Source organism: Nuphar pumila, chromosome 6 (assembly GCF_984573655.1).
Source record: "Nuphar pumila chromosome 6, dmNupPumi1.hap1.1, whole genome shotgun sequence".
NCBI lineage: Eukaryota > Viridiplantae > Streptophyta > Magnoliopsida > Nymphaeales > Nymphaeaceae > Nuphar > Nuphar pumila.
In genome coordinates this window covers 12,585,335-12,609,211 of record NC_143254.1, presented here as the reverse complement: position 1 = coordinate 12,609,211, position 23,877 = coordinate 12,585,335, and the positions used below count along the sequence as shown (strand labels likewise).

Here is a 23,877-nt window from a genome sequence, read left to right as displayed (position 1 = left end):
CACTAGCAACGAAACTTATATATGAAGATACAGATGATGCAATTCCTTTTCCTTTGTTTGCGAGTTCTTTCCCTTTATCCACCATTTTTATCCTTAAAACAACAAAAAATATTAAAATAAAATTCATATGAGGTTTTACATAACCAAATAAAATTCATGCACGAGCAGGGTTGGGTTTGGCAGAGGGGTTCAATTTTGCCGAACCCAACCCTTCTCGTTTTGGCTCTACTAAACCCAGGGGTTCAGCTTTGCAGAGCCCAACCCAACACTTCTATGTTTGGCTCTGCTAAACTCAGCTTTACTGTGTTCGGCTCAACAGAGCCCAACCCAGGGGTTCAACAAAGCCAAACCCAACAGGCCTGGGTTCGACAGAGGCGAACCCTTGGGTTCAGCGTTGCCAATCCCAGTAGGGTTGGGTTCGACAACCTAGGGCTCGGAGCTGAACCTAACCCCCACAACCCAAGGATGGGAGTCGAACCCAGCTCAGCAGAACGGGGTTTGATAGAACCAGGGCTAGGAGTTGAACCCAACCCAGTAGGGCTGGGAGTTTAACCTAGACCAAAAGAAGGAAGAAGAGAGAGAGACCTTGCAGTCGGAGGAGGAGAGGAGGGCTCGGGAAAGGTCGTCGCCGTCTATTGAAAAAGAGGAGGGGTTGAGGAGTGTCGCCGTGGAAGAGGAGCAGGAGAGCAGAAGGGGAAGGTGTCAGGGTCGGGGGGAGGGAGATTTACCTGAATCCCCTACCCAGGCCCCCTTTCATAGTTTTTTTTTGTCCAAAATGGACTTTGTCAAAGTTGATCGAGTCCATTTTGGACACTTATGACCCTGGGTGTAGTTGACCGCACCCAGGGTCATTTTGACCGCATCGAGTGCCTCACCCGCACCCAAGTCGCGTTGCGTTGACATGAATGCGGCACCCTGTTGGGCGAATCCCTATAACATAGTGCACAAGCAATACATGGCTCCTTAGCAATACAAAATAGTTACAATCCACAACATAACTCACTTTACAAAGGATTACAAAACGGTAAACAACATCAGTTTCAATGGGTGCACATAACTCACCATACTGATAATCTAAAATCTCTTATAAACAACATCAGTTTCAACGGGTGCACATACCTCACTACACTGATAAATGCCTCTTGTCTATGTAAAGTGGCACTTAAATAAAAGGCATAAAAGGGAAAGTCACTTGAGGTAAAAAAGCTTGTAATGGAAGCACACTAATGTCACAAAAAAAGAATATCAATTTTAACAATCCTTCGAAACACCATGGTTTCAAACAATAGATTGCTATCACGGATAAATAGTTATAAGCATCTATAATAATAACAATGGTCAATCAACAAATGAGTGATACTCACAAATAAAGAGATCAATCAACCGTCAGTTAGAGCCAAACCACAAGTTGACAATCTAAATTGACATAAAACGAGGTGAACACAATTCACCCCCAACAAACATCTCTAAACAAATAACAAGGCCAAGAGAATGATGCTATCATATACAATTTTGTGATGAACAATCCAAAATACTACAAAAGGCAATACATACTCGCATAATTCAATTTTCAAATAGGTGAGTTCATGTCAAATATCCGATTTGAAAAAGCAAGTTTGAAATCAAGTCCAATAAAGTTAGGTAAACACCTTGTAAAGATTTGTGCAATCATATGCACACAAGATATTAATTTATAATTTTTCATAAACATTGTAAGTAAAGACAATCAAGGTTACATCAATAACAATGAAGAATGAGTATGGCCAATATAAACACGTTATATAGAGAGATAGCTCAATCTAAATTATAAGTCTATTATGAGACAACAATGGTATACAATATAAAAATGGCCAAAACTTCCAAAGGTTATCAACGAACCATACACAAGACCAAGAGCATACCCAAGCACAATTAACATGGATACTCTCAAAGAGATTAAAATTCATGCATATCCAATAATCTAATAATTTTAAGGCCACATAAAATTCACTATAATATTTAATATTTTATAAATGACAAGAACCGTTAATCAAGAAAATTAGTGTTCATTAAAGATCCAAGTGGACATGCACAAGTGTCCATTAGGGCACACCAATTAATGGAAACAAGGTCCTTCAAAAGATATTTACCAAAACAACAAAGTGGATACTCAACGAGTTCCACCAAAGTATCAAAAAAACATTCATAAGCCACAAAATGGGCTCACACTAAGTCACCAACAATGGACACTCAAAAAGTTTCACTAAAATACCAAAAAGAATAGTCAAAGAACCACAACATGGTTCACTCACAAACACCCACTAAAGGGGTACAAGAACAAGAGATAAAAAATATTGATTTTATTGATCATAACACATGCAAGAAGTATTAACTTATTTTAAAAAAACTCTACATAGATTTCAAAGAACATGCCTTGACATATGCATGAAATTACCAGTAATCATAAAAGTGTTCAAAATTTTTCAAAAATATATGTACTTTGAATGAACACAAACACAAATTTACTAATGGATATACACGAGCATAGAAAATATATATTTTTGTAGAAAAGTAAAAAAGGGAGGATTTATCATAAAGAGCTCAACAATATGCTACTTATAAGTTAATATCAAAACACAAACTGTAGTTCCAATTTAATTTTTAAAGAAAACGCATTTTACATGATTAAGAAATAGCTATAATATTTCAAACAATTTTTTCAAAAATATATAAATACCTTTTTAAAGATAGAGAACTAAAAAATAGTCATATATATAAGGATTTTAGAATATACGCTGAAACCCCCATCATATAGCTCTATTTAACTTGAAAGATTATAAGAGAGAGAGAAAAATGTAGACAACACAACCTCTTGGGCACCACAATCACCACGATTACACGGGTACCATGATCACGTGATGATCACACTTCAAAGCTCTAAGAACATCCTCACTTTTATACCATGTAATAAAACAAGGAGTCTTCACACACCTCACTCAAGAGACACAAATCACCCACAAATGATCCAAAGCATAAAAACCACTAAGGGCTTACGAAGAACGCAATCACAAATTGCACATGCACAAGTCCACTATGGGACAATCCAAAAAAGCACTAAGGCTTACACAAGAACAGAAGTGCATACAGTATCAAAAGAGAGACAACATTTAAAAATAATGAATTTATTCATGAAAGAAGCTTCAAAGAAGCTTACTAATACAAGGGCCTTAATCTCTTATTTATAAACAAAAAGAGGCCAAAAGGGAGCTTCTAAATAGTCGTTGGGAGTACTCTCAATGACTATAAAGAGGCATTTTACAAGAATGTCCTTACACAAAGAGATAAAATACAAAAAATTAAAAGAAGAATAAAAAAAACTTATTTTCTAACATGTACAAAATGACCAAAATGCCCCTGATGGGCAACCTAAATTACATTATTAATTATAGTTATATATACATAGATCTTGAATATATATAACTATATATGGAATTATACATATAACTTAACAGGGACAATGTATCCATGCAAAATATTCAAAACCAGTATATATTTTATTATGATGTCACTGATAGGAACATAAACACCGAGAACATGGTGATATGACCTTATAACAAGAACTGATGGTCTACACTTAGATTACATTCATGTGGAACATAATCTGGAGAAACTTCGATCTACTGAGAAATTTCCCTCTAGACAAGCACCAACATATTTTTAGCGATCAAGAAAAAAATATTCCTTTTATGTTAAAAAAGAACTCGTTTAATACTTCCCTTTTAATTCATTTTTACCTTTCATTTTTGTTCAAAATGTCTTCCTTCTTTCTCCTTTTCCTCTTTGGTTGATCATTTCATATACTTGAGAGGTTCGTTAGATGCACCCACTTATCCTGAAAATTGGGATAAGTTGGGACATTGCATTGTGGAACCGGATTCAATGCTTTGGCTTTTGTCAGATTCTGAATAAGCTGGTTCATCCCAACACTACTTTAGAGAGAAGATACTATTAAAACTTCATTTTTTTTTTAAAATTTCCTCCATATTAAGAGCTTGCTTGGTAGCAAGGGCTGAGGTTAGCCATATGGACTGAGTGTTTGGTAGATTAGGTTCTTGTTATATAATTAGTAGCAAATTAGTGCAACAATCGGAAGTGGGATCTTACATTCATTACTGAAAACAAGCGAACTAGGAACCTGAGAAGACCATTTGGGTCTCACAGGCCAATCTTTGATACTTGTTAGAATAAAATTCAAAGGGATAATGAGGCCTGAGATTTCCAAATGAATACCTTTGTATAACTCTTGCCATGGTATCCCTCCAAAAGTTAACTAGGAAAAGTGCATATGCAAACTAGAACATGATTATCTCTGTCCCAAAAATTTCAGGGTGTGAACAAAGTGTTGGTGAAACTTGGTGCAAAGGGATCAGCATTGTTTATAAAAGGGAAGGAGCCAATTAGGCAGCCCATTGTTGCTGCACCAAAAGTTCTTGATACAACAGGAGCTGGAGATACTTTTACTGCTGCTTTTGCAGTGGCTCTTGTTGAGGGGAAGACGTACACGGAATGCATGAAATTTGCAGGTATATCACTATGGTTTTATTGAGTGCATCAACTGTTTCCATTGGTTTTGTTCAATTGTTCTGGCTACATTTCTATTCTCCAACGTGTTTTAAAGACTTCTTTTTTTTTTGTTATGGCAGCTGCAGCCGCATCTCTCTGTGTGCAAGTGAAAGGAGCCATCCCAAGCATGCCAGATAGAAAGGCAGTATTGGAGCTTCTTGATTCCCTCTGAAGATGAGATTCTTATCCATCTGGACAAGGACCGTACTGCTTCTTGTGCTCCATCTTCTGACGCTAGTTGAAAATAAAAATTGCTGAGCAAATCAAGTGTTCATAGTTCACAGATGAGAGTTTTCCTTGTTTCTTAATGTTCCACGATAACTTCAGCAATTACGTGCATGGTCATGTGTCAACAATGCAAAATTTGTAGGCTTCAAGCCTGTTTGATCACTCAGATTGCAGAGGCTGCCAGGTTTGGTCCAAGGTCAGAGAGAGAGAGAGAGAGAGAGAGAGAGAGAGAGAGAGAGAGAGAGAGAGAGATCCTCATGAGAATCCTGGACTTTATCTCCCTCAAGACGAAGTAATTTGAGAAATCTACTGAATTGTTTGTCTTTGGTGCAGGTGTACGTTTCAAGATCAGTAAATATAACTTGTTAAAAGTTGTTGAAGAAAAAGGTTATTTGTGCACTCCAACCCTATAAGACCTGGATCCATATTAAACCGGGTTCGGCCGTGGTTAGATGTCTGGTTTGGTCTTGGGCCTGTTGATCCAACCCATTTGGCCCTCTATCAAGTACCAACCGGATTCATGTTAAAAAGAAATGCATTTCATAGGATTGTTTTATTTTTTAATTTACCTAAACTTAAAGAGAAGTACCAAAATGGGTGAGATGTGCGGAGGTGATGGTTTTTCTAGTATGGATGTTATTACGATTATCCACGAGGACCATCACTTTGAACTTCAAATGAGATGCCAATAATAAAGGTGTGAATCGAAATGGGAATTAAAATGCAAAAAAAGGGAAAATTATAGCATCATCAACAAGGGTTAAAGTATTAAATGACAGATGTGATGCTCAAAGGTTAAAGAGGATTAATTCAATTATGTCACGGAAAAGTAGACGGAACAAATATCAGCAAAATATGAAATGAAAATGATTGCCTGTGAAACACAAGAAAATTATTTTGCACATTTGTGCTGTTGTGAAGAAAAGTTCCCATAAAAGTAATCACCTTGTGTTTGATTAGTTTGGTTCCTTCACTCTTTCAGTTTAATTCCAACAGTCGATTCACGGGCCAACTTGCTCATGATATGCAACTAGCCTTTGGCTATGAGGTGATCGCAATTTAATTGAAAAAATGTTGCCTCACCTAATGGTAGATAAAAATGAGTGATTTATTTTGTGAACTCATTATGATTAGTAGCAATGAATTAACACGTTGAGGTTGACTGATTTTATTCATAAGAAACCACCATTAGATAACTGGTGATCAATTAACTATGATAAGAACTACCATGGTTGAACATATCATTAATGGTATTTGGAGTCCAAGAGTCAAAGAACGTGTGATTTGAAGGTCTAACAGATAGATGCTCATAAAATCAATATGCTATCTCTAGATTTTACTTGTGTCATCTACTTTAGGCAAAAGGGCAAAAAAAGAGGTGCAAAGAGTAGAATCACAAACACAGGTCACAATTTTTTGGCATATCAGCTAGCTGAACTGGATGGTTCTTCATCTTATAAGTTGGAAGGATAAAGAAATCTGGATCAGGTGTAATCACATTGCATACATTAAGTGTGCCACTGCACCTGCGCCTAAGCTCCACATATCTGCTATTAGGCCCCACAGCTTACAGAGCCTCAAAGGGGTTTGGCATAGTGGGATGGGGCCTAGGCCGCTAGGCAGGTGGTCTAGGTTCAAATCACATGGGTGTCCCTTGTGCAAGCCGAAGCGTGGCGACTCCCTGAGGGTAAGAGGTAAGCCTAAGGAGTTTTATGCTGCCACAACAGCGACCATAAGTATGGCAGGTAGAGCCAGCACATCTAGGTCTCTGATCTTGGGGGTTTTTTTTCATGTAGATTTCATCTGACTTGGACTCAATCATAAAAGATCCCATAAGCTCACTAGATGACCTGCATTATCCAAGTGCTAGTTGGAGAAGATCCGGTTTGGGTGCTTCAGTATCCCGTCCAATTTTACGGATAAAAATTCTTTTAAGGCATTTGGTTGATCTGATAAAGCTGGATATGGTTCTTATGCATCCGAACCACCACCTGATCTCTACCTGCCTTATCCAAGTCCAATCAGGCCCTTACCTGGACCAGTAAAGTTATCAAGATCGGATCCAGATCCATATCTGACGTTTTCCACCCGAACCCAACCCAGAGAGAGAGGGCAAGCCAATGTGTGCCGACATGCCAACATCCTTCAATCCCTGTCTGCCACGTGTACCAGAGCATCTGACCCTTGCTCCCAAGAGATGCACCAGCTGACGTGTGCTTCTACGAAAATACGTGTCAATACCCTGCTGGGCAAACGGTGGGTGGAGATATTGGATCCTGACCGTCGATGAGGTTACAGAGAGCCGTCCAAACGTTGGCAAGTATTGCCAAACAAGATTCCTTTTAGAGAGAGAAAACGAAGAGAGAGAGAGAGAGAGAATCTTCGAGTTCGGGGGGAGAGCCAACTTTATTGCCCTCCCTTCGTCTTCGGGGATTCGAAAAAGATTTGAGTTCGAGCAAAAATCAGAGCACCAATCCCCTCTTCTTCGGAAATTCTGAGGTTTGATTGCTGTTTCCCTGTTTCATTCTTTGTTGGGTTTTCTAGACTGATCCTTTTATTGCTTCTGTGATCGAGATTTTTTTGGGTTTTGTGGGTTTAGGGGTTTTCTTCTGTAATCTGTTGTTGGCTTTATCTTTGATGAATGCTGGTTCTTTTCTTTTCGTTTTTAGTTGTTTTTTTGGGTGTGGAAGAATTGTTTTCCGGTGGATTGGTTACTTTGGCCTCTTGATGAAGGCTGTTGGCTTTTTGGGGTGTTTGGATTTTTTGTGATTTTAGTGGGTTTTTTGTTTGGTTTTGGACGTTGGGGTTTGGGTTTGTGAGGGTGTGGGGAGTGGTGATGAAGGGTGGGTGGGATTGTGGGTTGTGAAGATTTTGGGATGTGGGTTTGTGTGTTTAAGAGTCGAAGTTGGATTTTTCAACTGTGTGGAGTGGAGGGATCAAATTCGATATCACTTTTGTGGTTTCACTAAAATCACATGTTTGCAAGCGAGATTGAAACCCAAATTGGCTCTCATGGAGTGGAGATTAGGTTTGGTTTGATGGCTGGAAATCGGCCTGAGGGACAGAAGGGTGGTTTCGAGAATTTAAAGTATCGAATTGTGCTTCTCTTATTTTTTCCCTCTTTCCCTTTGATATATGAAGGAAAGTTATCGTCATGTAGTTCTGAAGCATAGGTACGAGGTAGCTGCTGGTAGGACAAAACTGGCACTGGTTTATCATTGGCAAGAAGGACGGAGACCATAGTGAAAGCTTTGGATTTATTTAAAAAAACCATAAAAAAGAACAAGGGAAACAATCAAGAAGCAAGAAAGACAAGTGGGGTTCTGTATTAATAATTAAAAGATGAAATGATTTCTTTGGAAAGCTGTTCTCAGAGTATTATTTGCTAGTTAAACCTGTTTTAAAGAACCACTATATCCCTGAAATTTACTCAGTGAATATGGTTTATCTGCTTGTTAGATTTGGTGTCATAACTTTTATTTCTTGGAATGGACATTCTATCATGCTTTGGCTTATGGATGCCAAGCATTTTAATGACACTTTAACAATGAAACTGCAAAAGAGTACTAGATATTAGATAGCATGATAGAATTTTATTAGCTTGATTTCAAAACATTGCCTAATAATGATAGAATATATTCAGCATGAGTGTTATCTGCCTCAAAATGCTCCCTCTCTCTCTCAATATTTTATAGGATCTATTGGCTGTAATTGGTTGCACAATTATTTATTTTGAATCGCAAAGATGTCTGCCTTATAATTGCATCTTCTTTAATATTATGATTGTTCCAATCATAGTCACCTGCATCGTTCAAGGTGATTTCTTGCCAAGGGTTTTTCTCAGAGAAATTTTCAAGAGTTGGGTTTTCTTGGGAAAATCTCAGGACTTTAAAATTTGAAAAATATAAATAATAATAAAAAGATAAGAAAATAATAAGTCTTGCATTATTTTCTTGCAAAAATATAAAGAAACAAGTTTTAAAAGGTTTTAAAATATAAAAGAAACAAAAAATAGAAAATGTAAGCTTAAAATATAAAAAAATGAGTTTTTTGCCAAAAATATCATGATATTATTGTGACATTTTGAGTTTTGGTGATATTTTGAAAATATCATGATATATTGCTGATAATATAGGCTGACCTTAAATCACTGATATTATCACAATTGCAACCACCATATGGTCAGGTGTATATGTACCATCCACAACTTTTGATAGAATTGCATGACTCTTTTGGATAAATCTCCTATGTCAATGTCATTGTTATACTTTAGAGTTTAGACCTTTTGCTTTTTCATTTCTTCATTCCGTACAGCCTTTCATTCTAATATGGAGTACAATAATCACAAATACTGATTTTTTTTTTAGTTTATTGCATTTTTAAAGGCTCTTATTCAAGAATGTTAGCCTTAAGCTATCATGATAAATTTAAAAAAACTCCAAAATGTGTATGTCACATTATTGTTGCAATATTATCACGGAAATTTCATTTTCAATAATTCTTTTTTTTTGTTAAATCAAATCTTTATTTTTTTGCTTAAAATTTTCAAAAATTTCCATAGACCCAGAACACTTGTTGCTTTTAAATTATTCTGATAAATGAGAATCCTGGTTGATATAATTGCAAGGCTGATATTTGAGACTATGGAAGTATGTTATGTCTGTACGAATATGTATTTCTAAATGTAAGTCATTCACTATCTTCACATATTTTTATTGCTTCTTTGGTTTTTATGGGTTATTGGCTTCCCTCAACCTGAGTTTAGCAATATTTGCAGAATCTTAAATAACATTAGTATGATATGTCATTTCTGAATTTAGATAAATCTGGAAACATCTTGATCCTTCCAGTGGAATTCTTTGATTAGGAAGTTGCTGCCTGAACTTAAGAGTGCCAACATATGAAGAGTAACACAAATGAAGAGTAAACTATTCAACAGCTCAAAAAGAAAGGGGATTGGTCTCCAAGCATGCTGCCAATCCAATAAAATTGCCAAAGATTCTCGATGTCAACCTAAATTACATCATCAAGCTATAGAACTGGAGGCTTCTTCAATTGAAAGAAATCAAGGTGGTAAGCAGCTGTATTTTCTGTAGTTGGATACAGTTCTTGATAAGTATAATACTCTTCAAGAAGGTCGTATCAGTTTCATGGAGATTTGTGAAAAATGTTTCTGTTCTCTCCTTTAATTCCAGACCAGTAAATGTTCCTTTGTTGGGGCTTTTTTATTATATTTTGGATATAAGGATCAATTTTCTTTTATTTAAAAATTATGAATGTGAACTGTGAAGAACAATATGTACATTCTTACCATTTTTTTTTTAGTATTTTCATAATTGCGTCATAAAAAAAGAATGTCTGGTACTTAAGTAGTCCTGAATATGACGCAACTCTGAAAAATTTCTTACCATTTAATAATTTGCTTACTTCCATTTCCAAGCCTTCCAGCTTCTCGTCATTAGAGTGAACATGCTGATGTCAACTTACCAAATAATCTTTTGCTTATAATTCATATCTTCATAATTGCTTCAGAAAAAAAAGAGAATGGCTGGCACTTAATGAGTTCTGATTATGAGGAAATTTTGACAAATTTCTTACCTTTTAATAATGTGTTTTACTGCAGACCCATGCATTTCAACTTCTTGCAATAGCAGTGAACATGCTAACGTTGGTGACCATGCAGACACATTTGCTAATGTGAGTGTCTGATTAAAATTTTTCTGTAATTGTTATTTGAACCTTATGTTAGGATGGGCATTAAAAATATTAGCATGGACAATTAAATTTTTAATTTTTCTTGTATGCTTTTTCATATGCTCTCTTCTATTCTGTATGCTTTGCTGATCCTTGCCTGTGCAAGTATTCTTATGAAAGTTATACCATCTTTACTAGATGGTGATGTGAATGCTGGAAATTCCAGATATTGAGTTGGACCTGATCATGATTAGTAGAATAATGAGGCTGTCAAAGCTATAAACATAGTTTCCAAAAGAAATAATAGCTGCATGTTAGCTCATTTCACCTTAAACTGGTTGCTGGAAGAGCTAGGTGAAGTTGCATTGAATAGTCCAGTTGGAATCAGAATTGGACACTCTAAAGTCTAACGTGGATCAGACTTGGACACACCTTAACCCAACAGATAGAACTAAGCAAATTCTGACTCAACCCAGATGTAGATGATGCTAACCAACATGAGCTACTATGACCTAGATCCACTTGATTTTTGCTTGGACCTGCTTGCTTTTCAGTTAGATCCAGCTTACACCCATCTAGGCCCAATCTACACCTGACCAAGTGCATTCCTAATATAATCATCAGGTTCACGTACTATGAATCATGGGTTTCCAAGTCCCATAACAGGATCATTTTCTATCATAGTCACCAATATCGCTGATGTTTTGAAAATATCACAGTATTATTGGTATTTCAAGGTTAGCCGATATTTTCTCAAGATTTTCAAAATATCACCAGAACATAAAATATCACCAGAACATAAAATATCACAATATTTTCTTGAGATATTCTTGAGATATTCTTGAGATTTTCAAAAACATAATTTATTTATTTATTTTAAGTATCTTTTTTTGTTTCTTTTATATTTTAGAAAACTGTTCTAATTGTTTCTTTATATTCTTGCAAGAAAAATATTATACCACCTATTATTTCTTATCTTTTTTTATTATTCTTTATATTTTTTCAAATTTTAAAACTTCCAATATTTTCCTGAGAAAAAAACTTTTTGAAAAAAAATTCCAAGGGTGACTTCTCATCACTCATTCTTCTGTTTCATGGAAGCTTGTTTTGCATTCAATAAGAAAAGGGCTCAAACCTAAAAAAATTCTTCATTAGATTTTCCTGATTTCGAGTTGTGGTTTAGAAGGCATTCTTCTACAGAACGTTAAGCTTCACTACTGCTGCCAAAAAAGGTGGAATCATATCAAAATGCTAATTGGTGGAAATGTTTAATAATACATTTCTTTCCCTTTTATTGGTCCATTTGTCCAACGAGTATATATCATCAAACCTTAAGGTTTCAGTCTATTGGCTTTATTAAATTGGATATTGCATATTAATGTTTTGATGTGGTTGTTGTTGATCATATCACTCTGTTTGAATTTGCTTCAGAATTTTATGTAACTTGATTAACTGTTGGACTTGGGTCTGCCTCTCATGGTTATGTATACTAAATGATGAGTAGTGGACTGGGACCCCTTAATGTTAAGCTTAGTGGAAATCTTTTTTGTGTTATGTTTTTCATATTATTTGAACTAGTTGGAGAGAACTTGCATATTCTTGTCTGACAGTTTGGGTGAAGTTCTCTTTTTAATCTGTATCTTCATTTAATTTTTGTCTGCTGTAATTTTATGTTAGGAAGGAGCTTGTTCTTGATGTTTCATTTTGTAAATGTCTGCCTTGCAGGTGGTACCACTGGCCACATCTTCATATTTATCAGAGACAATCTTCTCTCCTCCATTAGAGCCCAAAGAATGTCAATGGCAACAGCTAATTTATAGTTGTGGTGCAGGTATGATGATGATCTGAACCCATTGGTTGTTGATCTTGCATTATTCTTCATTTTACCTTTTCTTTTCCGTTCTGTTGTTCCCCCTTTTTTTCCTTCTTTTTTTTGTTGGGTTGGGGGGAGGGAGAGGTGGAGGTGGTTTGGGGATGCGTTTGGAGGTGCTATTGAAAGAAGATGGTGCGTTTCAATCTCTATCTGTGGTTTATTTTAAGTTATATAATTTTTTGGTTGTTACAAGCCAAGTAAACAATCCCTACAACCATCTTGAGTCCCAGATTCGAGGGTGGAGGCCCTGTTCTTGAAGTATCAGTCTCCCCCTCCATGTAAAGAAATGACCAAGGAGCTTTAACCCATTTGTGCAACACATACCCATTTTTTTCAGCATTATTTTAGTCACGCCTGTTCATTGACCATAGTTGGGTAACTACTGCGCCCGTCACATCCCTCCCGAAACTCTGCCTAGTTAAGGAAAGTATTTGGAACTGTTGTAATCAGTAAAGAGGAAATAAATCACTTCAGTTTATTCAGGAAAAATGGCATAGCAGCCAAAATCTTCACATGCTTCATTCTAGGTTCCTTAAAATTTTTATGGGTAGCCTTTTCATTTAGATTTCGATTAAAGGTTTAGTGGGCTAAATATGCCATATTCATTGTTGAAGATTGGTTTGCTCTGACAATTGTTTTTTATACAATCAACTAAAAAATACTTAAAAATGAAGACAAATTTGCTATAAAAATATAAAAGGAGATTATTTGGATTTACTCGTGTTCTTTTTCTTAAAAATATTATTGAACATGTCAGAGAGCAATCACTTCATCATAATCTGCTCATTTACTGGAGTAACATACTTGGCATCCAGGCATCTGTGTCATGTGCTGCTTTCTGTTACCTATTTTTATCTCTTTATACTTAATAGACATTTATATGATTTCTTAACACTTATAGGTGTATTGAATTATATAATTTTTATTTTGGCAGTTCAAGACTGTGAGAATCTTGCTGTACCAGATTTAATTTCTGAAGATAGCGATGATAGCAGTAACAGTCCATGTGATGAAAGGAATTGCAATTTGGAAAGCTTCCATGTTACTGATGCAAGCCTTGCTAGTTCATCTGCTGAGGGAGATGTTGGGCTGGATGAGTCCCTTAGTTCTAATTCTGGCATTGACTATGAGTATGTCCATCCAGAGATGATGTTTGATATATCTGAGCAATGCATGATACTCCCTTTCTTGGAAGAGATTGCAAAAACTAACAACAATGATGATGCAGAATCTGTTGAAGAAGCTTTATTGAACTCTGACGATGCATGCTTATTTTTGGCAATTCATCAGGCCAAATCATCTCAGCAGGGTTTCAACAACAGTTATGAGATTCTTGATGATATGGAATATTTTGATCCACAGCTATTTATTGGGAATTTTTCAGACCTCTCTGAGGCAGTTCCTTCTTATTTACCAATAACATTACCAAAGCACACACGGAAAAGGAAGCCTATAACTCTAGTTCTTGATTTGGATGGTAAGGAAGCTATAATCTTCTTTCAATCTCTTAAGTTTCCTGAAATTCCTCTTCTGCAATGTACTCTAATGATTACAGATTTGCTTACATCGGTGGAATTATTTTGTACTTATTTGAAGTTGACTGCTTTATTCATGTGAGAGTTGTGAGACTATGAGAAGTCTGCAAAATTTGTGTGATGTTTTAAAGAGTGAATTGAGGGGTTAGGCAGCTGATGGCTGAAGTCATTGTATATAAGATCTGTAAAATTAGTCAAAGCTTTTGCCTGCATATATTACTGGTGTTATGCTTCATCAATATTTTTCTCTTTTTAGCTTTAACGCACGCTAGGTTTTTCTTATGGGATATGAAGTCGTGAATGCTTGTCACTAAGTAATGGTCTTTTTTTGCTCCAGAGACACTAGTCCACTCTTCCCTGGAGCATTGCCCTGATGCAGACTTTTCCTTTCCTGTATATTTCAACATGAAAGAGTACACAGTCTATGTTCGCCAGAGGCCCCACCTCCGCACATTCTTTGATAGTGTAGCGGAGATGTTTGAAATCATTATTTTCACAGCTAGTCAGAGCATATATGCCGAGCAGCTTCTGAATATATTGGACCCCGACCAAAAGATAATTTCTCAGCGTGTTTACCGGGAATCTTGTATATTTTCAGATGGCAGTTATATGAAAGACCTAACAGTTTTAGGACGTGACCTGGCAAAAGTTGTCATTATTGATAACACTCCACAGGTTTGTTTTTTCCCTGTTCTTGCAGCTAGTCTTGAATTTTACCTCTTGGTCTTCTGACAGTTGTTTGAGTCACCGACATGCATGCACTTATATGCATCCAAGAAAATAGGTGTTATGTGTAATTGTGTTGGCATTTATATTGTGTGGTTAATTAGTTTGGAGAAATGTTTATAAGCCAGTAACTTTACATAGCTATGACTTTCTTTTATTTTTTTATTCTTCCATGAACTTGTCAACATTATACTTCCTCTTAATGTTTTCAGGTCTTCCAGTTGCAAGTCAATAATGGAATTCCTATTCAGAGCTGGTTTGATGACCCAACAGATTCTGCGCTACTTTCCATACTTCCCTTCCTTGAGACACTTGCCTCTGCTGATGATGTCCGTCCTATCATTGCAAAGCGGTTCAGTGCTAAAGACTGATGATCCTTATCCCATTTTAGCTTCTATTTTTCACTGTTTGCTACCAACCTGTCTTTCTCATACACCCTTCTGATCCTGGCAATCCCAGAAATAAGTTACACAATAAGTTTGTTAACCAGTATTATTGTTATTGACAAGCCATCACCAAAAGCAGCTTACCTGTCCTATTTCTCTTCCTCCCAGCATCCAGTCAACTCCAAAGATTTATTCTGGAAGTTCCCATGCAATAAACAGACTTGGCAATTTGGTTGCTAAAATCGTTGGCAGTAGGTTGTAGTTTATGGTGTGCAGTAGAAAAGGCATGTTGTGGCTAAGGTTGTGTGTAAATGAAAGATTTTGATAGTAATAAAGTTAGTTGCTTGCTCTCATGCTCCTGTTTGTAAATATGTCATTCATTTGTGGCCTTTGACCACCTTGATATCGATTTTATCAATTTTATGTCCAAATTTTACCTGAACGGTATTACATTTCCTTCGTAGAATGTTTTCTTGTTTAGGCAACTATTCTCGAGACATGTAAAATGTTCGGTAGGGCAAGTTACTAAAGAAATTTATTGTTTGTAACTGCTTGTCCTAAGAGGCCTATTCGACCTAGTGTTGCTGTTACAACCAATGTGCCTCTGCAGCTAAACGAGTTTATGGCCTTCCCTTTTTCTTTTTGTTCTGTTGACCTTCTTTTATGCTTTAAACTGCATCTTCTATGCATAGTTTGGTCATGTCAGTCTTGTTGATTTATTCTGTATATTTTGTAATAAAATGTTTTAAATAGCCACTTGTGTACAGAAAGACCGACAATATTTTTGGTTTTTCATCCACTGGGGTTGACTGATATTGCATCTCTGATTCATAAGGACTTGTATATGATATATTTAATGTTTTGTTTCATCCAGTTAACTGTGTACGGGTGTCATGATCCTTCAAACTTCAGGGAGTTATAGATAGCGTGTTGGTTCAGTGCATGAGTTATAGATAGCGTGTTGGTTGACTGATATTGCATCTCTGATTCATAAGGACTTGTATATGATATATTTAATGTTTTGTTTCATCCAGTTAACTGTGTACGGGTGGCATGATCCTTCAAACTTCAGGGAGTTATAGATAGCGTGTTGGTTCAGTGCATGATGTTCTGTCTTATGTGCAGGAATTTATCGGAGAATCACAATAAAGATGTGAAATATGCATCCATAGCACAAATGCATATTGCATGGTAGCACATTCATTTAAATGTGAGGCTACAGTAATTCCCTCTGCTTTGGCTTTGCTGCCATTAAAAAATCCACATCTTTCTGGTGCAAAAGCTTTTTTCTTTGCTTTCCCTTTCAGTGCTTCTCAACTGCATTGCTATTAGACCAAGGAAGCCTTTTAACTTTGATGTACTTTACTGGAACCGAATCTGCCTTGAGAGTTGTAAAAGGCCTGTGCTTTTTGCTAGAAATTTGTGTACCCAAACTTATACAAGCATTAATTTGTTTAGCGAAACTTACACCGTATCCTTTTCCAGTTTAATATCTCATAATATCAGGTGTGCTATTTATGAACATTAAAACACAGTATGGAAAGATTAAAAAAAAGCGTGATGAAATTGCAATGCCAAGCTGATCTCGAATAACTTAGATCCTTCATTCCTGGGCTATAAAAATTGGAGCAATTGATAAGGCACGGCTTGATTCTGTCGATAATCATCATCAGCATTGAGGAAGATCAACTGGAGGTGGTAAAATAGATTGAGAGGGAGTTGGTCCATTTTCCACAATGAAACCCATGGCAAGTCCCCATGTTGTGTGTATCTCCAAGTGACAATGCACAAACCAAACGCCTGGATTGTCAGCCTTGAACCTCAGTATTGCCCATCCACCGCTTGGCACCGCCACCGTATTCCTCTCTGGTGGATCAACAAGGTTATAACTACTCTCCTGGTTCAATGCAGGATCAAAGTTTCCGAATCCACATGCAACAATGAAAAAATTATGTCCATGAATATGAATGGGATGGTTCTCTGCATTTATGAAACTTGTATCCTGCAGCACCACCTCCACACATGCACCATAAGGAACCAGAATAAGCTTGCTCCCGGTCTCCGAATTCATATTGGTAGTTCCAGCCAAGTTTAGCCCCGTGTAGTCATAAGGGTGCGGAGGGTTCTTAGGAAAATCAGTGGTGAAAACACCTGATGCGTTTCGATAGTAGGCCTCGAGTATCGAAAGCGAGGTAGATTGAACAACAAAGGACTGGTTGTTGATGGATGCAGAGAATCTCCTACCGTTCATACCTTTGCATGTCCAGTTTGCCTGGCAGTCTTGAAGGTTAAGGCTAATGGCTAGAAACACACGCATGTCTACCTTCTTAGGGACCTTGCATGGGTAAAGCTTGGAGTCAAGGCTGCGTAGAGTATCAGAAAAGTTGGTAACAAATGACGTGTCTTTCATTTGTGGAAGTTGTTTGACTTCAAGCATTGGTGAGGTTGGTGTTGGTATTGGTGCTCCATTTTGTGTGTAGTGCATGAAACCAATAGCTGTAGTGTTGTCAAATGGAACAAGAGCAGAAGCATATGGCCTAGCTGCCATGGCAAATACTTGTTGATCATGTGGGCTGGTTGTGAATGTAGAGAGAAGGATGGTTGTGGTTTGGCCAGGGGCTACCATGATGGCAGTTGTGGTGAATGGCTTTGTGTACGACGCGTCGACTTCAACCACTGTGAGGGTGTGGTCTGCAACTGCAAAGAAGAGCTCGTCGTTGAGGGCAGCATTGATCACTCGGAGCAGGTATGTCTTCCCTGGTTCAACAATTATGTTGAAGGTATCTGTGCAGAAAATTGCATTGCTTGGTTGAGAAGAGATTGGAAAGAGATTATATCATTGCTCAAAATAGTTGGATACAGATGGTGAACAGGACCCCAGTGATGTATCTGTCCATTATGCATGGCCTACCGAGCATGGACTTTGGACTCTTCGTATAATTCCACGTTGGTGTCAAAATAACATCTCTCTCTCTCTCTCTCTCTCTCTCTCTCTATATATATATATATATATATATATATATATATAGAGAGAGAGAGAGAGAGAGAGAGAGAGAGAGAGAGTAGGGTGTAACGTTGAACCACAAATAATTTGGCGTTACATCCGGCACGCCTGCTTAAAAGAAAAAAGGACCTTTAGGCTGTCAAAGACCACCGCTAAAAGGTCTTTTTATGCTACACTTGGCACGCGCTGGGCAAGTCTAATTTTCATCCAACTTTGCCCAAAGTATTAATGTGCCCTAGTATGGCCTTACCCTAAATTTTCCAATTGAATGATCAAATGGTCAAAACAGCCCTACAGGTGATCTAAATGGTCGTTTTGTTTTGGATAAAATCATTGTGATGTGTAAGAAGGATTCTCGACGGCAAAAACATTAACAGCCCACAATGCACCAAAATTTCACAACTTTAAAAAATGATGACATTATTTTGAAGAAACACAATTCAAGGTATATATGATTCTTAGCAAACAAACTGTGCTCAACATATATGTATGGTTAGATTAAGTGAAAGTGACGTGAGGCACACCAAAACTTAGGATTTCAATTCTCTCTCTCTCTCTCTCTATATATATATATATATATATTGGTGCTTCTATGGTCCACCATAGCTTACAATGGTGCACACTTGATTTATATAGTTCTAAGCTCCAAAAACAAAATCTAACCATTGGATCATGCTTAACATATACTATTTATTATTTTCATTTGTTAAAAGTTGACTTAGATATGTTGTTTTATATTATTTTTAAACTGCCATTGTTTTCATGAATTGTGAGCTAGCTGTTGATTTTCAGCATCTCAAAAATAGAATCTTATGGTGTATTAAACATGATAAAACCTTCTAATATACTAAATGAATCATGCTAAATACATATATACCGTTAGATTTACCAATTGGTGGTTAGATCCATGCAAACAAGTTTGTACCACCGTAAGGTATCTAAGGAACCACCGTATACTCTCTCTCTCTCTCTCTCTCTCTCTCTCTCTCTCTATATATATATATATATATATATATATATATAATCATTAGTTGCCAGCTGGAGCTGGTCAAGAGATCCAATACAAGGCTAGGGCTTTAGTAGCTCTTGGTTTATGATTACAGCCAGCTGTCATGATAATGAGAGAGGAACATTCAACATCTTAATTTAGTGCTTCATTATAACTTTCTTATTCTTCTTGAACAGCTGGTATCATTTATAGATTCAAATTTGATTGCCCTTTTCTCGCAAGGAAACAAATGGTAAAGAACTCATTGAAGGATAAATATATTCATATCATGCGATCCATGTTATGTTTCTCTTTAAGTAGAACTACTCAAGCAAACCGAAGATCGAAACAATAACAGTGCAGTGTTGCAGTGATTTTCAAAAAGAACAGATTTTTGTTTCTTAAGTTTTTTATCCTTCAATGTTCGAGGGAATCAAGCTTGTAGGGGCTTAAGTAAAAAAAATCTTGTTTATGGATCAAAAGGTCTATAGCAAGAATTCAACCTTTACTTGGCAGTGGTTGCAAGTATATCCATCCAATCAGTCTTGCTATTATGCTTCTTTTAACATGTGTGATACATAATTCTATTTAAGCTACTTAAACTAGCTTATACAAGTTAAGCTGAGACGAGCACTTCTTGTTCGTGCTTGACTCGGCTATCTATAATGAACTAGCTCAGATTGGCTCGCCATCTAAACGAACCGAATACGAACTATCTTGGGATGAGCTAAATGAGATGAGCCATGAGCTGCTCGGTTCGTTTCCCAGCCCTAGTTGTTAACATTGACTGTGTTTTTTTTTCCTTTTAAATCCATCCACCCATCATGATTTCCATGAACTTTAACAAATATTACCATTCCCAGAGCAAGGGTGCGATGGTCCTGGTAAGCCATTGATGGTGTATGCATCAGAGACTTTGGGACCTCCCCCGTACTTCAAAGTATCTGCTTCAATGGCCTCCACATCCTCATTCCACCATTCCCCTATAATAATAAAAGAGAAAAAGAAGGAAAGAAGAGTCATGATAATAAATTTTCTAGAACCCTCTGTTGAAAAAAAGAGAAGGAAGGAAGAGCAAGTTTTTTTTGTACCCAAGATAATTGAAAAATCTTTAAAAATATGAGCAGGGAATGGGTATGGATCTTTTGGGTAAATAATGAATGCCCCATAAACTGATGCTCTTTGCCATGAAAGATGGGCATGCCACAGAAGAGTTCCCCTTTGGTCTGTCACTTTGAATCTGTATGTGTATGAGTGATTTGCCTGAATGGGGCATTGGGTTATATATGCAGGCCCATCTGCCCAACTTGTTCTGAATTGCCTGATTCCATGCCTAGGCAATAGAAGACATGCAAAGAAAGAAAAAAATCATCAAGAAGTTCTACATATAGTTAAAAGAAAATATTAAACTGCATAATGACAATACAAAATGACACACACAACTTGGTTTGTCTAAGGATATATAGATTTGAAAAGAAGATATCTTGACTTGTAATGAAAATATGGCCATATAAAGAATTTTAACAAAAAGTGTCATTCTAATGGAAAATTAGATGGCATCAATATTTACATTTCAAAGATTAATGAACCTCAGCTTGTCAGGTGGGTTCCTCCATAGCATGCTGTTGAAATTTTGCAGCACTTATCTTTCTTCACAGACAAAACTTCTATTGTTTCTGACACGCTATGTTACATATAACAAAAGGTAAGGATTTTACCAAAAAGGTGTCATGCATTTTCATGCTAACAAAAAAAAAATGAAAAGACATCAATATGTACATTTGAAAGATGAAGGACTCTCAGGATGCCAGGTGGATCCCACCATATTATGCAGGTAAAAAATTTTGCAGCACTTGGTCTTTCTTCACAAACAAAACTTCTATTGTTTCTAACATGCTATGTTACCTATAACAAAAAGGTAAGGATTTTACCAAAAGGTGGCATGCATTTTCAGGCAAAAAAAATGAAAAGACATCAACAGGTACATTATGTACATTTGAAAGATGAACGACTTTCAGCATGTCAGGTGGGTCCCACCATATTATGCAGGTAAAAAATTTTGCAGCAGCACTTGGTCTTTCTTCACAAACAAAACTTCTATTGTTTCTAACACGCTGTGCAATTACCAAAAGTTAGAGGCACCTCTAAACAAAAACAGCCAATATAATTAATCTTCGGAGTCTTCTTGCTGTAACTTTTCTCAAATGTATCGATGACTTCTTGTCAAATTTTTATTCAGATAAAAAAGAGGTTTACTAACCAATGGATGGTTGTGTTCTCTGCTGCACTATTTGTCACCTTGATTGCAACCTCATCACCCTCTTGGATAGCTATGGTTGGACCTGGGTACTTCCCATTGACTGTTAGAAGAGGCTTGGTGTGGCAAACTCTGGTGATGGTCTTCCATTCAACCTGCAAAACTCCAGAAGCCAATGAAACCAAGCAGGATCAGCATACATCCAATGACAAATCAAGGAAACATGTATCTCAATGCTCACATTGAAACTAAATTGTCTTGTAGGTGCTGAAGATGTTGATAGTAGTAAAGCAGAAAGCATGAATGACAGGCATTGGAGAAGACAGGGCCTTCTGCTATTCTCACAGTGCCGCAGCATGTTCAATTTTGCACTTTGGAAATTCCTCTTGGAGTGCAGTTTCTTGAGGAAAGAAGAGTGTGCAATGAGCTTCTATATATATATATATATATATATATATATATATATATATATGATCACCTGTGCCTGCAGCAAGTGTTTCTTATAGATTGCTTGATTCAATGTGCATCCCTTAAGTATATGTACCTTTTGTGGAGGCAAGCATGGGATTAGGCCCAAGATTTCTTGGTTTGAGATACCTTAACTCTGACTATGTAGCCTTCACATCTGATCCTCCATGTAGCATTTTATAGTGTGATCCCTTTTTCTTTTATTTTCTTTTTACCTTTTTCACATTGGAGGGGCTAGATGCGAGTGTTGAGGCCCCAGTGGTTGGTGGGGATGTGACGAGCTCACCTAAGAAGTTCCCTCTTGGCTACAAAAGTTGGTATCTTTAATTCTACTTTCATATGTTTTTATTTATTTAGCCATATGCAAATTTGTATTTTTTTTTAAATAGGACATGAGAACGCGAATTTCTTTACTTTTTCTATAAAAAATTATTTTTGCTATTTTAATATATAAAATATATATTATTAAAATATAATTAAGATTATTAAAAACCACTGCAAATATTAACATACTAGCCGCATGTGTTCGGGCCGTGTCAGCATGTCCCTTTTGTGTCACGAAGGACACGGCCAAAAAATGTTGACATTGTGACCAAGACCCTACGGCTCCCATGCATCTTTGGAGTCTTGTTTACCATAGATTGGAGACTGATACAAGTCTGGCACCAGCATGCTTGCTTTAGGATAGTTTGGTTAGGCAGCCCCCTAAATTATAGGGATCTTTCATCATTTGGTTAAGTCAAAGGCGATCACAATCATTTTCTTGGTAGCTGAAGTTTCTCCTGTCCTTGACCAAGGGTCCAAGAATGCCTATTTGATCTCCTCGAAATTCTGATCTGCCTCTCAGTGTACCTGTCATGAGGGTACTTTTTTTAGTTTCTGAAAGAGAAGTATGGATTTGAAAAAAAACTGAGTCTGTGAAAAGGTTTTTTGCTGTCATCCTTCATCGTTCACCTTGTTCTGAAATTGGTGGGACAACGTATGTACGACGCGTAATATGTTTAGCTTTGGAGATCAATTGAGTCGATTAAACTCTCATACAATTTTACTGAGAAATACAACATACCCCACAAATCTCGCAATCAAGCTTTTTTAATTGAGTCCTTTTTTAATTTTTGCTGTTCACCTGACGTGCTGACTGCTGAGATGGAAGGCACCGGTTCAAACTCCACTGGTGCATGGGTGTGTTCACAGCTTTCAGAGGTGGGCCACGTAAAGCAAGGTGGTCGTGGGCCGACCTGAGTTTTTCTCGCGTCTGCGAGGGTCTCATAGTCAATTTTTCTTTTTTTATATGTAACATGTTTCCTCTCTCTCTCTCTCTCCAAACCAACCAGACTGAATGTCAAGCGGTACTCAGTCGGGACCCCGAACATGCACTGTAGCTACTGTGCATGTTCTTGGGGAGAACACGCAACACCCTCTCTCTATAGACTATATAAAAAAGAAACAATAGTCAATTTTTTACTACGTTTAATTTCTAGAGCCCGAAAGTATGGACGGGCTAAGATACTAGTATATATATATAACAGAAAATTACCACATATATGTGCAGGTTGACATCCAAATTACGATTAATTTCAAGATTTTGGTACTTTTCTCAAGTTTATCCTGGATTTAGACCTATCCACTAATGCAATAATCAAGAAGCTAGGATAGATTGGGATGTGTTTTGCCTCATCATGCAATAACCCAACTTATCCCAGTTTTATGGATAAAAAAATTGCATCCAACCTTAGGTCTATACACTTAGCTTAAACGTAAAATGCAGTATCCCAATTTATGACAGCTTTTTGGATAAGTGGTGCAAGTCAGAGCACCATCAATGATGCAGAATAACCCACTTTTTCTTCTACCATAAGCAAGTTTGAGCTGAACCATGCAAACCAAAATAAAACCTTTTCATCAATTTCTTATTTAAGGACAACACAAAATCATCTCTTCTTTCTTCCCCACCTCACCAATAATACTCAGGAATTTGATGGGAAGGATTAGGGGGTGCTCATCCTTTGTCACCTGTGACAGTATGTCAGGAGTTAGGTGAGAGCTATGAGAGTAATCACTTTGCTTTCCCACCGACTTACTGTTGCTGGTGGCAGGCAGTTGGTAAGAAGGGAAG

At 37.0% G+C, this 23,877-nt stretch overlaps 3 protein-coding genes across 9 annotated transcripts in view; 2 read left to right on the top strand and 1 right to left on the bottom strand.

Annotated features, from left to right (window-relative positions):
* Nucleotides 1–5,216, top strand: part of LOC149833994 (pfkB-like carbohydrate kinase family protein) — a 36,241-nt gene extending 31,025 nt beyond the window's left edge. Inside the window, exons 3-4 of the mRNA XM_090011157.1 lie at nucleotides 4,367–4,562; nucleotides 4,683–5,216. Coding sequence (XP_089867283.1) covers nucleotides 4,367–4,562; nucleotides 4,683–4,774 — 288 coding nt within the window. The 3' untranslated portion in view covers nucleotides 4,775–5,216. The remainder of the gene's footprint in view (nucleotides 1–4,366; nucleotides 4,563–4,682) is intronic.
* Nucleotides 5,217–7,154: 1,938 nt separating this feature from the next.
* LOC149833993 (uncharacterized) lies at nucleotides 7,155–16,507 on the top strand. 7 transcript variants are annotated; one of them, XM_090009920.1, is made up of 7 exons: nucleotides 7,155–7,329; nucleotides 9,698–9,900; nucleotides 10,454–10,527; nucleotides 12,250–12,355; nucleotides 13,332–13,874; nucleotides 14,270–14,607; nucleotides 14,871–15,397. In XM_090009920.1, the coding sequence occupies exons 2-7, from the start codon at nucleotides 9,747–9,749 to the stop codon at nucleotides 15,027–15,029; spliced, it is 1,374 nt and encodes a 457-aa protein (XP_089866046.1). In that variant the 5' UTR covers nucleotides 7,155–7,329; nucleotides 9,698–9,746; the 3' UTR covers nucleotides 15,030–15,397. The 7 variants fall into 7 exon arrangements, with proteins under 7 accessions (XP_089866046.1, XP_089866043.1, XP_089866049.1 ...); XM_090009917.1 differs by having other exon boundaries at nucleotides 7,156–7,329; nucleotides 9,698–9,903; XM_090009923.1 differs by lacking the exon at nucleotides 14,871–15,397 and adding an exon at nucleotides 16,170–16,507 and having other exon boundaries at nucleotides 7,193–7,329; nucleotides 9,698–9,903.
* Nucleotides 16,508–16,637: 130 nt separating this feature from the next.
* On the bottom strand, nucleotides 16,638–21,651 carry LAC1 (laccase 1). Its single transcript, XM_090009254.1, has 5 exons — nucleotides 21,535–21,651; nucleotides 21,297–21,448; nucleotides 20,128–20,369; nucleotides 19,891–20,019; nucleotides 16,638–17,828 (listed from the first exon to the last, which is right to left on the bottom strand). The coding sequence occupies exons 1-5, from the start codon at nucleotides 21,649–21,651 to the stop codon at nucleotides 16,714–16,716; spliced, it is 1,755 nt and encodes a 584-aa protein (XP_089865380.1). The 3' UTR covers nucleotides 16,638–16,713.
* Nucleotides 21,652–23,877: the final 2,226 nt, after the last annotated feature.